Source organism: Bison bison, unplaced genomic scaffold, assembly GCF_000754665.1.
Source record: "Bison bison bison isolate TAMUID 2011002044 unplaced genomic scaffold, Bison_UMD1.0 scf7180017864471, whole genome shotgun sequence".
Taxonomy (NCBI): Eukaryota; Metazoa; Chordata; class Mammalia; order Artiodactyla; family Bovidae; genus Bison; species Bison bison.
This window is the reverse complement of record NW_011495032.1, coordinates 23,225,354-23,239,355: the sequence shown is the minus strand read 5'-3', so window position 1 is coordinate 23,239,355 and position 14,002 is coordinate 23,225,354. Positions and strand designations below refer to the sequence as shown.

General features: G+C 39.7%; 1 protein-coding gene across 2 annotated transcripts in view; it reads left to right on the top strand.

The window, feature by feature from the left end:
- Window positions 1-96: 96 nt before the first annotated feature.
- The window catches only part of KCTD18 (potassium channel tetramerization domain containing 18), a 21,625-nt gene continuing 7,719 nt past the window's right edge, over window positions 97-14,002 (top strand). The window contains exons 1-5 of one of the 2 annotated variants that reach the window (XM_010860937.1): window positions 97-421; window positions 2,783-2,988; window positions 4,890-5,101; window positions 7,401-7,594; window positions 8,685-8,779. In XM_010860937.1, coding sequence (XP_010859239.1) covers window positions 2,829-2,988; window positions 4,890-5,101; window positions 7,401-7,594; window positions 8,685-8,779 — 661 coding nt within the window. In that variant the 5' untranslated portion in view covers window positions 97-421; window positions 2,783-2,828. Of the gene's footprint in view, window positions 422-1,196; window positions 2,989-4,889; window positions 5,102-7,400; window positions 7,595-8,684; window positions 8,780-14,002 lie in introns of those variants that run through there. The other variant, XM_010860936.1, reaches the window with a different exon arrangement.

Sequence of the window (14,002 nt, the reverse complement as noted above, 5' to 3'; positions counted from 1 at the left end):
GCCTACCCTGCCCCGCCCATCCGGAGGATCGGGGCGCTGGGTGGGCCTCAGGCCCGGGAGGCGGCGCGGCGCCCTGATGAAGGGCCCGGGCCGCAGACTCGGCTTCCGGTAGATTCGGGATCCCCGGAGTGCGGGAGACCCCGGCGGGGCTTTGTGGTGTCCCAGCCCCTCCCCTTTCGTCCAGCGTCATGGGAGGAGCTCGAGGCCCTTGAGCCGTGTTTCTCAAAGTAGGGTCCGCTGGCGGACTCCTGACCCCACCTCATACTTTGTGAACCGGAGTCTCTACCGTGGTCGGGGAATCTGCATTTTCAGCAAGCCTCCCTGATGGTTTTGATGCAGGTGGTCACAGGACTGCACTCTGGGAATGCTTTCTTAGAGGACTGGGCACTTCCGACTCCTTCCGACCCAGCAGGGAGTCCAAGTGGGTCCATTTGAGCATAGGGCCCTATGACTGGCCTTGAAGTGGTAGTCCTCTGTCTTGGGGGTTCTCTTGAATCCTTGCGCTCAGGGTGCTGCTGTGTTACTGTTGCCATCAGCAGGAGTCTTCAGATGGACAGATGTTTAGTGAGTGACGTGCCCGGGTCAGGAGCCTTAGTGAGAGTGCTGAAGGAGGCTGTGTGGCCTGCGGCTGGAAGAACTTGGAGTTGGTCCAGCTGTCCTGGATTGGGGCTGACTTCACCATTTATAGCAGGGCGCACTTTCTTGTATCTTTCTCCAGTGTCCTCACCTGGAGAAGGAAATGGCAACCCACTCCAGTACTCTTGCCTGGAAACTCCCCTGGCGGAGGAGCCTGGTACGCTACAGTGCACGGGGTCGCGGAGAGACCAACGGGACTGAGCGACTTCACTTTTCATGCATTGGAGAAGGAAATGGCAACCCACTCCAGTGTTCTTGCCTGGAGAATCCCAGGGACGGGGGGCCTGGTGGGCTGTCGTCTATGGGGTAGTACAGAGTCGGACACGACTGGAGCGACTTAGCAGCAGCAGCAGCAGCAGTGCTCTCATCTGTCAGTAGGGACAGGAACGCCTACCCAGTAGGACTTTTCTGTGAATTAGGTAAAATCAGTCCAGTGACTCCTACAGTGGCTGGCACTCAGTAAATGGAAATTGTTAAGGGTGATGCTAAGGGTTGGATGGCATCACCTACTCCATGGACATGAGCTTGAACAAACTCTGAGAATTAGTGAAAGACAGGGAAACCTGGCATGCTGCCTGCAGTGAGTGAGGTCTCAGAGTAGGACACAACTTAGCAACTGAACAACAACAGAGGTGATGCAATTTATAGTTCCCCAAGCCAGAGATTAGTCAAGTGGAATAATATGTGGAGAGGGGTACAGAGTATATCTGGAGAACAAAGATTCTAACTGGGGTTGCTTGGGAAGTTCATGTAACCAATGAGGTTTGCCTGCAGCTTTGAAGAATAGACAGGATTCCAGGGAGCTGATAACAGGGACAGCGTGAACCAGTTCCACCCCAGGCCTCAGAAGTGCTTCTTTCACATGGTTTGTTGCTGGGCTGCTGCTTGGACTTATACGCAGTGTAGGAAGTCACAGTGATAAATGGATTTTGAAAGCTGGACTGTTGGCCCATAATAGTAGCTGTCTACTGATTATGTTTCACACACATGGTATTCCTCAGACTCTAATGGTCTCCTTCTCTTATTTCATTGGAAGTTGGGTAAATTGGAACATCTACGAAAAGATCATAGTTGATGGCATAGGTGAATGGCCATGGATGCTTTGGGTGTAGTTGAGCCTCTTGGCAGCCATTTTACACTTGCTATGAAAGGTCCAGATACATTGGGAGTGCCTTTTTCATCATGGTATTGTGTTAGGTTTCATAGGAACACTGCCGTCACCTGTGGTTCACCTATCTCCAGAATGGGTTAGGAAATAAAATCTATAAAATGTCCCCAAAGCTTCAGCTATTTTGGAGGGAAGAAGCCAGATGATTTACAGATATCATTTTGTTCCTCTAGACCAGTTTGTCTTTTGGTATACATGGAATTCTAACCTTAGTTGACAAATTATATTTGCCTAATTTAAGAATTATCGTTACCATTGTTAGTAATGTCTGCTCTTAGGTTTCCTTAAATCTCTGGAGCCAATATACCATCTTTCAGTATACACCTTCTGGTAGATTTTTATGTCATTATAGATGCTATTTATCATTTATTGAGTACTTACTCAGAGTCAGAGACTGTTCTACATACTTTTTAAATTTTCTGTCAGTCATTCCTCTGATAGTCCTTTAAGGGAAGCATCATCCTTACCTCCAATTTAGACATGGGGAAACAGGCAAAGGAGGATTAATGTTTGCCTAAGGTCCCAAGATAGTAAGTAGTAACGTCTAGCAGCCTGATTCCATGCTACATGCTCATAACCTCTGCAAGTCTACATTGCTCCCTAAGACTTATTATAGTTTGAAAAGATGTGTGAATACAAGAGATCATAAGCACACCTCACCTATGCTCTAAATGTAACAAACAATGCATTAGTTATCTCGTTTAATTCTTTAAGCGATCATCTCAACACCTCGATTTGGTTATAATAGTTTATTATCATTTACATACTTGGGGACAGAGTTTTCCAGCTTCTCAGATTATCTGAGACTTCTTTTCTGTTATATAAAATCCTTCAATTCAATATTGCCAGTGCTGAGGAATTTGTTTAAAATCACATTTGAGTGTATACTTTTTAATCTATTTCATGTACTATTGGAAATGTCAGTGGTGATTGTCCTTTGTTTTTACAGAGGGGGACTGAGATCACTTTGTTTTGCAGTTTCTGAAAGTATTTCAAGGCAGAACTGTGGGTGTTGGAGAGAGCAATGGAAGGTCACAAGGCAGAAGAAGAGGTGTTAGATATTCTTCGACTGAACGTGGGTGGCTGTATTTACACAGCCAGGCGGGAGTCCTTGTGCCGCTTTAAGGATTCAATGCTGGCATCCATGTTCAGTGGTCGTTTCCCTTTAAAAACAGATGAATCAGGTAAATACCTCAAGTCTGTAAGCATGATCATGAATATTCATTAAAATAGGAGTCTAGTTTAAATTCCCTTTAATTTTTCTAATTACAACAGGATGTATTAGCTCAGTATGCTGATTACTAAGATCATTAAGACTGTATGGAGTTTCATTAAGTACCTGGAGAAATTAAATACCAGTTTCTAGAATCTGTGATGCTGTCGCTAAAAGTTGACAAAAAAGTGAATGTATATAAAGGTCAAAAAGTGAAACTGTCCAACTCTTTGCAACCCCATGGACTGTAGCCTGCCAGGCTCCTCGTCCATGAGATCTCCCGGGCAAGAATATTGGAGCGGGTATCCATTCCCCTCTTCAGGGGATCTTCCAAATCCAGGGATTGAACTCCGGGTCTCCTGCATTGCATTGTCCAACCATGGATCTGATTTGGGGGGTTAATTATATTTGGAAAGGTGTTACATTCATGCAACTCAGTGGGTCTTTGTATTGAGCTTGATTAAATATATTAGCTTCTGTATGTGTTCTTCAAGTTAAGAATTGTGTTTCTTAGAGAAAGCAGTTGCCTTCATAGCTAAGGGCAGTCATTGTCAGTGTAGAATTAGTGTTAAATTCACTCCTAGTCCAGCTGCAGAGCCTTGTGTGGGCTGACATGTATGCCACAGAAAACGTCAGTGCAGTGATGATATCAGTCAACCATGGGAGAGGACTGAAAATTGGTGTTTCAGAAGAAACTGTAAAACGCAAGGATTAGGGTCCTGGTGCTGCTCTTTGCTTCAAGTGTTTTGGGGTATGCTGAACCTACTGCTGGTTGTAAAAATTCAGGAATGCAAGTAGGGCTTTTTGTACATCTGAGGGATTCTGGGGCTTAGAGCACCCACTCTTGCTTCTGTGTTAGGTTGAGGAGTTCTGAGCCTGAAGGGCTGTTAGTATCCCTGGGTCTTGTTTGCCAAATGAATGGCAGTTGAAAGAATGAAAAACTCACTGATGTGTGGTGCCCAGGACTTGATGTCCATCTGGACAAAAAGGCTGTGGTGAAAAGGTGGTCAGTGGCAAGTGAGTTGTTTCCTCTGCTCCAAAGCTTATACCTTCTTAATCCTTTTATTCTAAACTAATCAATGGAGAAGAGGAATTATTGAATAACCTCATGGTGGTGGTTTAGTCACTAAGTCGTGTCTGACTATGACCTCATGGACTGTAGCCTGTCAGGCTCCTCTGTCCATACAGAAGTATTTTTTTTAAAAATTCTGCTGCATTGTCTAAGAAAAGCCCTTTTTTATAAAGTAGTACCCGCATAGCATTTCTCTTTTAAAGTTTAGTACAAAAGGACAAGCCTAGTAAGTCCAAGGTCATGTGTCCAGGTCTTGGAACCATGGGTTTATATGTCAGTGACACTGCAAGTTGATTTGTACGATCACTGACATACGAACGCCAGACATAGTAACGAACACTCACATACCCTCATTAGGGAAGAACTCCATACACCTCTCCTGGCCCAGCCAGGCTGAGGTTAGGGGTAAACTTAAAATTCTACCAGCAGTCTGAGGCTTCCATGGTCTTTGCGGTAGCCAGCAGTGGGAATGTGGTCATTGTATCCAAAATTCCTGATGGAGCTCAGAATACATTTTCCTATATGGTAGGTGCGAATAGCGACCCCATGGACTTCAGCCCACCAGGCTCCTTGGTCCATGGGATTTTCTAGGCAAGAGTACTGGAGTGGGGTGCCATTGCCTTCTCCAAGAGGTTCCCCAAATTTGACTAAATCTACTTGAACACATGATATTAACTTTCTTATGAGAAAGAAACATTTCTACTTGTAGAGGTCTTCAGTCTAATTTTAGTTTGACATGTTGAAACTTTATCATGGTTATTTGTATCTATGCAATAATTTTTGAACTGAATGTTTTCTAGGAGCTTGTGTTATTGACCGTGATGGACATCTATTTAAATACCTTTTGGATTATCTTCATGGAGAAGTTCACATTCCCACAGAGGAGCAAACTCGGGTTGCTCTGCAGGAAGAAGCTGATTACTTTGGCATCCCTTATCCGTACAGCCTGTCTGACCACTTGGCCAATGAAATGGAGACATATTCTTTAAGGTCAAATATAGAACTTAAAAAGGTCTTGGCATTTTCTTAAGCTTTAAAATATATATATGAATATATAATATTCATTTATTATACATTTATTATTCACAAAGCACTGTATGTTATTTTGCATAGCCTGTGTTGTAACGTAAGCCACAATGAGACAGTTTTACATCTTACGATTTTTGAAGTTGTGTTTCTTAATTACCAGTATTCATTTTTAGGCCAAAATTCTGTTCTAGGAAAGTATATTACAAAGCCACTCAAAGGTTTATGGAGTTTTTATTCCTTGTTGAAAATTTACCACTTTTTGATGGCTTTTTATTTTTAAAAATAGAACTCTTCTACTCTTGAAGTTCTCCTTAAATTAAGAGCAGCACTGTAGTATGTAAAGATATAGTGGTAATAATTTCTTTCCCAAAATGATATTTTGAAAGGATAAATGTGTTAGCCGCTTAGTTGTGTCCAACTTTGTGACCTCATGGACTGTATGTAGCCCACCAAGCTCCTCTGTCCATAGGATTCTCCAGACAAGAATCCTGGAGTGGATTGCCATTTCCTCCTCCAGGGGATCTTCCTGACCCTGGGATTGAACTCATGTCTCCAGCATTGCAGGCAGATTCTTTACCATCTGAGCAACCAGGGAAGCATAACTTTAAAAGGATGGTAATGATAAATAAAAGATGGAATAAAATCTTTCACCTGATTGAATGAGTGTAGCAGTTGATTATTAAGTTGAAATATGTTTGATTAGTTCACCTTGAGATCAGTAAATTTTTTTTTAAGCTGCTTCTATTTTAAATCACATTTTAAAGGTGTTTACATGAAATGAACAGCTTCATCTGTTTTTTTCTCATTAATAAGTGTCATATTTGCTATTAATTAGCACTTTGGGGCATCTAAGAAAAATGTTTTTCCTAAATAATTGTGCATAGTGAAAACTGGTTTGAATTGGTCTGAATTCTGTTGACTTAGACGTCAGTGTTTAGGAGAGCAAGTTGATGGTATAGTTATTAGGAATGCAGCATGAAGAGAAAGTTGATTTGGTTCCAGATCCCCTTCGGGAATTTGCATGGTTGTATAGATTCTGCTGCTGGAATTGTTTATAGATTGAGTTGTTAAACAGTCTCTTGGTACTGTTTGTCGCATCTGTAGAGCGGGGCTAAAAAAAAACCTAAGTGGGGTTAGTTGGGGTGGATTAACATTCACGTTTATAGTCTTTCGTCCTGGTTTGCATGCACAAAGGACAGAGCATGCATATGTTCATTCTGCCAGCCAACTCGTACTTATTACACCTAAGACACTGTTCTGGGGACCGTGTGGAACATTCAGTTTTTGCCCTTGAACAATTTATAATGCAGTTGATGATTTTCACTGATGTGCAAGTGAGGATAAAAGCCAATTCAGGAATTAGATAGCAATATTAAATGCAGTACACATTAGGGTCCTCTTTTCCTTTTCTGAGTCAGTAAATAGTAAGCATCTCCTGTGTGTCAGACCCTTTTCTAGGCCCTTGGGATACAAAACCAACAAAACATTATTGCCCACAGCAGTAACGCCGTTTCTCCCAGGGAAGGCCTGAGCCACCCCCCGGGTGAAGTCCTTTTGTTCTGTGCCCTCAGCGCCTCGTAGGCTTTCCTGGTAGCACTTAGTACACTGTGTGTTGATGACTTATTTAATGTCTGTCTTCTCCATCAGCTATAAATTGAGGAGGGCTGGGACCCTGTCTCCAGGACCTTATATACATAGTATTCACACATCACTTAGTATTCAAGTGACTGAATGAATAGGTGGATAAATGCCAAATAAGTTCAGACCGTAGGCATTTAGTTTCATATATTCATATCCTTCAGTGTGAAAGAACAAGTTAATCTGGTTCATCCATGATTGGATTTTGAGTTCAGAATAAGCATCCACCATGGGGTTAGTGAATAGAAGGTAAAAGGAAAATTGAGTCAAATGGAAAATTTGGGGGAAAAGAAAAAATTCTAACTTTTAGTGATCATATGAAGATTTTTAAAGTGATGTTGGTAGTGAGTCTAGAGGAGGAGGAAATGAGGCATAATTTCCTAGTGGAAAAGGATTCTCTAGATGAAAAGGTGTTGGATTTTGGGATAGTGAAATGCCCAAGCCCCCTCTACAACACCCCAAATTCAACAAATGGTTTGGTTTTTAAAGGCATAAAAAGTAGATTATATGTTTAGTCTTTTTATTTCCCTCACAACCAAGTGAAATGATAGCTTTACAGGAAAGTAATAAAACAAATTCATTTTTACTTTGCTCCAGAGTTAAATTCAAACTTTATATATATATATATTTTTTTTTTGCTTCAGGCTTTAACAGACTTCTGTGATTCGTATGGTTTAGTATGCAATAAACCAACAGTTTGGGTTCTCCACTATCTTAACACATCTGGTGCAAGCTGTGAGAGTAGAATTATTGGTGTATATTCCACAAAAACTGATGGAACAGATGCTATTGATAAGCAGCTGGGAGGAAGAATTCACAGTAAAAGCATTTTTAAAAGGTATGTCCGTATTTAAATATGAAAAGGAACAAAATAAAGTCTTGGTCTCTTCTAAGAGGTGTTATGAATTTAATATGTGGTTGACTGGGAAAGACCATCAGTACTTCTCAACAGACAGAGTGAGTTTCATAGCTGTTGAGATAAGCCTGCTTCATGAAGAGATTGCAATTCAGGCCATTTGTTATCTGTAGGAGCAATAGGCCATCCATCTGGTCTTACAGAAGTTCTCAGCTGGAACAGTCATCAGAATCCCCTGAAAGGCCTTATACAGAGAGAAAAGAAAGAAGAGAAAAGCCACATGCCTGGGTGTCTCCCCTGGACTGCAGTCCACGAGCAGAAGCCTAACCTAAAGTCAGCAGGCCTGCTGGGTGACCCAGGACTGGCCTCCGTCTTGGTGTCCTGGTTTAAGAAATGCCAAGAGTCGGACATGACCGAGCAACTGAACTGAACTGAAAGGCTTTTCATCCAGTCCCGTCCCAACTTGAAAATTCTATACCTTGAGCATGTTAAATTCTTAAGGGTTATTCTGTTAATGTTTTCCTTGTAATCTTATTTACACTGGTCAATTCACCTAGCAGTTTTATTTTAGTTCTCTGGGAGATTGGATTGGGTCACATATTAGTGATTAATGCATGACCACATGAGCTTGCTTTTTAGACAATTAATATATCATCATTTTCTGAATTCTTTACAGACAGAGATGTTTGTATATAAGTACATGGCACAGTGTTAGAAAAGTTTTAGTCAAAGTTGAACCTTTTCTAACTTTGCTGGAGTTAGGTGATTTTTTAGAAAACTTATTTTAAAGATTTATTAGTTTGTCTACACAGTTTATATTGTGGGTTAACAAATACTTTGCCACAGTAAAAAGAGATAAAATGTAGATTAGTTGGTAAGTTTAGTTTATTATAATAATAGAGCATGTCATATATATATATGCTTAAGGATCACAGAAGAACAATTTTACTCAGTACCAACATATTTTTTTCCTTAATTAGCAAGCACTTATTAAGTATCTTATTTGCTGTATACATATACATACATTCATACTTAGGTAGTATATTTTCATTACCTTTTGTAATATTTCTAGGGAGGCGGGAAATAATGTTCAGTACATTTGGAGCTATTATTCAGTAGCAGAATTGAAGAAAATGATGGATGCCTTTGATGCCTGGGAAGGAAAAGGTACAGTCCAATTTTTCTATTTCAAGGCGGAAGATAGACTTTTCCTTAATAAGACAAAGCAAGGTCACATACTGAATTGCTTTTTTAGATAATGTAATTTTTGGTGTGGGTCCAGGTATTTGTCACCTCATAGTAACATTGAAGCAGTTTACTTAAAAATTCTTAAAACTCATTCATTACTGGCTATTATTAATAATTTATAGTTCAGTAACCTAAAATACACTTTTATTAGTTATGCTTACTTAATTCAATTTAAAAAGAGTTCCTGTAGCACCTTTTGGGTACCTAGCATTGTCGTAGGAAGTATACATCTGTGTTAAGCATAAAATGTGTAATCAAAAGGAGAGAGAGAGAGAGAAAATGAAAATAATGCTAGGAAGATAGCTAAAGAGCCCTTAGAAAATAAAATATTATTTAAATGCACACTTTGAAATTTGACCATTTTTACCAAGCTGCTAACTTGAGTTGATAATAATACTGCTACTTGATATGCAGTGTGATACGTAGTTTACACTTAGAATCTGTTAGTCCTAAGACTATGTGCTGTTTACCGTTTATTGATGAGGAAAAGAAGTCTCAGGGAGGCACGCCACTTATTAAAGATGGCAGAGAGTTAACTGTTCTATGCTTAAGTATTTTTTTCTTACTTAACATGTATTGATGTCTGTTAGGTACAAGCACTATAATAAGTCCTAAAATTATCCAAAGATAAATAAGACACATTTTAGTCCTCAAATGATCTTAAAAGCTGGTAGAGACGACATTGCAAGTCACATAAGATTGAATAGAGAACGGAAGAGCCTTTTTAAAACTCTTCATCAGCTGTTCCTCTTTCAGGCAGGATGGTGGTCCCAAGCCTTTTTCCCTCAGTACCCGTACTTTTCCTCCTTTTTCTTTTCATATCATGCCCCTCAAACAGATAGGATGAAGTGTAATGAACAAAGTGCTATTCTCTCTAAGCTTATTACTTGAGACTTAATTGACTTTGAGACCCTTGGGCTTAAGTTGAGGAACACCCCTGCTGGTGTTCTCAGTCTCCGTTTGTGCCCCTGGACTGGCAGGCTGCCCAGGAAGCTTTGGGAGGGCCTGGCTGGGATTCCTTCTCCACTGACTCAGGAAGCTGGGATCTCTGACTCTAACAAAGCATGTGTGTGTAACTGACTTCAACTTTTTAGAAAGCATGTTATAAAGTATTACTGTTATCTTATAAAAGTTCTGGAAGGCCTGTGGAAAGCCATAATACAGGAAACAGAAATGAGAGAAAGAACTATTGAAAGGAAGAAGGTGAAAGTGAGAAAAGTGTGGAAGTGTTAGCTGCTCAGCTGTGTCTGACTCAGCTCCTCTGTCCATGGAATTCTCCAGGCAAAAATACTGGAGTGGATTGCCATTCCCTTCTCCAGGGTATCTTCCCGACCTAGAAATTGAACCCGGGTCTCCTGCATTGCAGGCTGATCCTTTACTGCCTGAGTCACCAGGGAAACCCTAAGAAAGCCTTAAATACCAATAAAAAAGGATAGGTTATTTGAGAAATATGCTTGGGAGAAGAACATAACTTTAACCTCACAGCATTTATCAAAATACTGCCAGTATTATTAATTTTTTTTCATTATTTCATTATGAATGAAAAATGAAACTTTTATAAACTATAGTAAGATATAACCAAATAACTGATTTCTTAATTGGAAAATAAATTATAAGCTTAAAATGAAACATAAAGACAAAGATAAATTTGCTTATACAATATTTAATGTATTAACTTTAAAGCATAAAACGTTATAAATAAAATTTTAAAACTAATTAAAAAACTTGTATAAAAGTATTACATTAAGCAAAGATTATCCTTACAATAAATAGAGTTTATTTAAATTGACTAGAAAATCAGTTCAACCCTGTTACAAATAAAGGTATAAGATTCATGACCATAAAATTCCCAGGAAAGGAAATAAATGTGGCAGAGATTCAAACTCATTATTAATGAAATATGCATTAAATGAGAACTATTTTTACATACCAGATTAGTAAAGATCTCACGCAATCTTGGCAGGAATAACATTAATATTACTTTTTTGGAAATTTATCAGTACATATCAATAGCATCAATATTGTTCATATCTTTTGACTCAGTAATTCTACTTCCAGAAATATACCTTATGGACATAATCAAATGCAGAAAAAGGCTTATGAACAGAGATGTTCAACTAGGCATTATTCATAATAGAAAAAAAGTAAAAACAATATAAATGTCTATAATACAGGGCTAAATACATATTGGCACATCCACAAGATATAGATGGGATATAGCTATTAGAATTACTTTGAATAACTTTTTACATTGATGAGCGCCCATGATTAAGAAATGGTCAAAGTAAGAAACAAAATTAAATATAATGTGTTTTCAATTATGTACATATAATATAAATAGAAAAAAGATTTGAATGAGATACATCAAAATGTCATGAGCCATAACTCCTAATCCCTTAATTAGAAGTGGTTTTTATTTTTTATATATACTTTTCTATATTTTCCAAGTTTTATACAATGACATGAATTATATAGGAAAAAAATAAAAGTTTTAAAAACAGTTTGCTTTGTATCCATATAGTAGAATTCTACTCAGAAATAAAAAGAAATGACTATTGATACATATATCAACATGGATGAATCTTCAAAGCATCATAAAGAAGCCAGACACAAAAGGCTACATACACAGTGTATGATTCCGTTTATGTGACCCTCTGGAAAAGGCAAAACTAAGGAATGGAGGGCAGGACATTGAGTGTAGAAGGGCACGAGGGAACTTTTGAGGGTGATAGAAATGTTGTATATCTTGATTGTGGCCGTAGTTACATGACTGTACACACTTGTCAAAACTCAAGAGTACTTAAAAAAGGTAAATCTTATTTTATGTAAATTACATTTCAGTAAACCTGACTTGGAGAAGGCAATGGCACCCCACTCCAGTACTCTTGCCTGGAAAATCCCAGGGATGGGGAGCCTGGTGGGCTGCCGTCTATGGGGTCGCACAGAGTCGGACATGACCGAAGCGACTTAGCAGTAGCAGCAGCAAACCTGACTTAGAGATGAAAACTTACTGGATGAGATTTAGGGATGTTTTTGTGGTGTTTAAGTAGGTGTTTAAGTAGTCAAGCAGTTCTAGAAAGTTGTCTTAAAATGAGGTCCACAGACTTTGAGTATTAGACACAATATATATAATAATTTATGGGCTCATCTTGCTAAGTTGGTTGTTATTACTGGACCTTTAATGATGAAAAAGAAAATGCCAAATTCTTTCTTGGGATTTAAAGATTACTTTTGTTTTTAATGCCAAGCAATTTTTATTCAGCATCATTCTTTAAACTTTTTCTAATGTGTCTATGTATAATTTTTATGGTTTTTTTTTTTTAATTGAGGTGTAATTCACATAAGAATTAAAGTACACATTTCAGTGACATTTGCTGCACCAACAGTGTGTGTAACCAGCACCTCTGTTTAGTTCCAAAACATTTCCTTCACCCTAAAAGGAAACCCAGTATCCATTAAGCGGTTACTCTCTGTTCTCCTCTCCCCTCAGCCCCTGGCAACTACCAGTCCGCTTTCTGTCTCAGTGGATTTGCATATTCTGAATTTTTATATAAATGGAATCCTACAATATATGACCTTTTGTGTCTGGCTTCTTTCACTTAGATAATGTTTTTAAGTTTCATAAGAATACATTTTCAGCTTTCAATCAGAATCGTATCAAACAAACTGTTACCTATAGAATAAATGAACAACAAGGTCCTATTGTTGTGAATCCTGTGATAAACATAATGGAAAAGAATATGAAAAATAATATATACATATACATATGTATAACTGAATCACTGTTGTACAGCAGAAATTAACACAACATTGTAAATCAAGTATACTTCAATAAAATAAATTAAAAAAAAAACAGCAGATTTAAAAATTAAGTGAATTTGACTGGAATCTTGGCTTACCACATTAACTCAGATTATTCTTTTTTCTTTTTCTAAAAAGATTTATGTACTTATTTCTGGCTGTGCTATGTTCGTTGCCGCGTGTGGGCTCTCTCTAGTTGCGGTGAGCAGGCTTCTCACTGTCGTGTCGTCCCTTGTTGCGGAGCACAGGCTCTAGGCACGTGGGCTTTCGTAGTTGTGGCGTGAGGACTCTAGGGTGCTGGCTTAGTAGTTGTGGATCACGGGCTTAGTTGCTCCCTGGCATGTGAGATCTTCCCAGACCAGGGATTGAACCTGTGTTTCCCGCACTGGCTGGTGTATTCTTAACCACTAGACCACCAGGGAAACCCCTCAGATTATTCTTGTTTGAACAGGTGCCTATAAAGTATTGACGACACCTCCTGTTCATATAGTGGTTGCCTTTTATAGAGTGGTTCACAAAATTTATCTGAATTGATGATCGCAGCAACCTGCTGCTGCTGCTAAGTCGCTTCAGTCGTGTCCGACTCTGTGCGACCCCATAGATGGCAGCCCGCCAGGCTCAGCCATCCCTGGGATTCTCCAGCCAAGAACACCGGAGTGGGTTGCCATTTCCTTCTCCAATGCATGAAAGTGAAAGGTGAAAGTGAAGTCGCTCAGTCGTGTCTGACTCTTAGCGACCCCATGGACTGCAGCCTACCAGGCTCCTCCGTCCATGGGATTTTCCAAGAGGTAGAAAGGGCAAGTGTTAGAACCCCCACTGTCCAATCTTTTCACGTTACTACCAACACTGTGACTTACGATAAAGGTACCGAACATCTCTTGAGTGCTAAGTTCTAGGCATTTTGCTTTTATTTTCTCATTTAAGGTTTGAATTCTCATCATCATTTCACAGATGAGGAAATTCGGGCACAGAAAAGTTGTTAACTTTCCCAAGGTGTTATGATCAGCGAGTGATAGAAATGGGATCCAGACCCAGGCAGTCTTGGCTCCAAAGCCTGTGGCCTTAACCAGCATACACTCAGTTGCTCAGGTCTATATAATGACCTGCTGATTATCAGTAGCAGAGCTGGGCTCGGAGAAGGCTATGGCACCCCACTCCAGTACTCTTGCCTGGAAAATCCCATGGACAGAGGAGCCTGATGGGCTGCAGTCCATGGGGTTGTGAAGAGTTGGACATGACTGGGCGACTTCACTTTCACTTTTCATTTTCGTGCATTGGAGAAGGAAATGGCAACCCACTCCAGTGTTCTTACCTGGAGAATCCCAGGGACGGGGGAGCCTG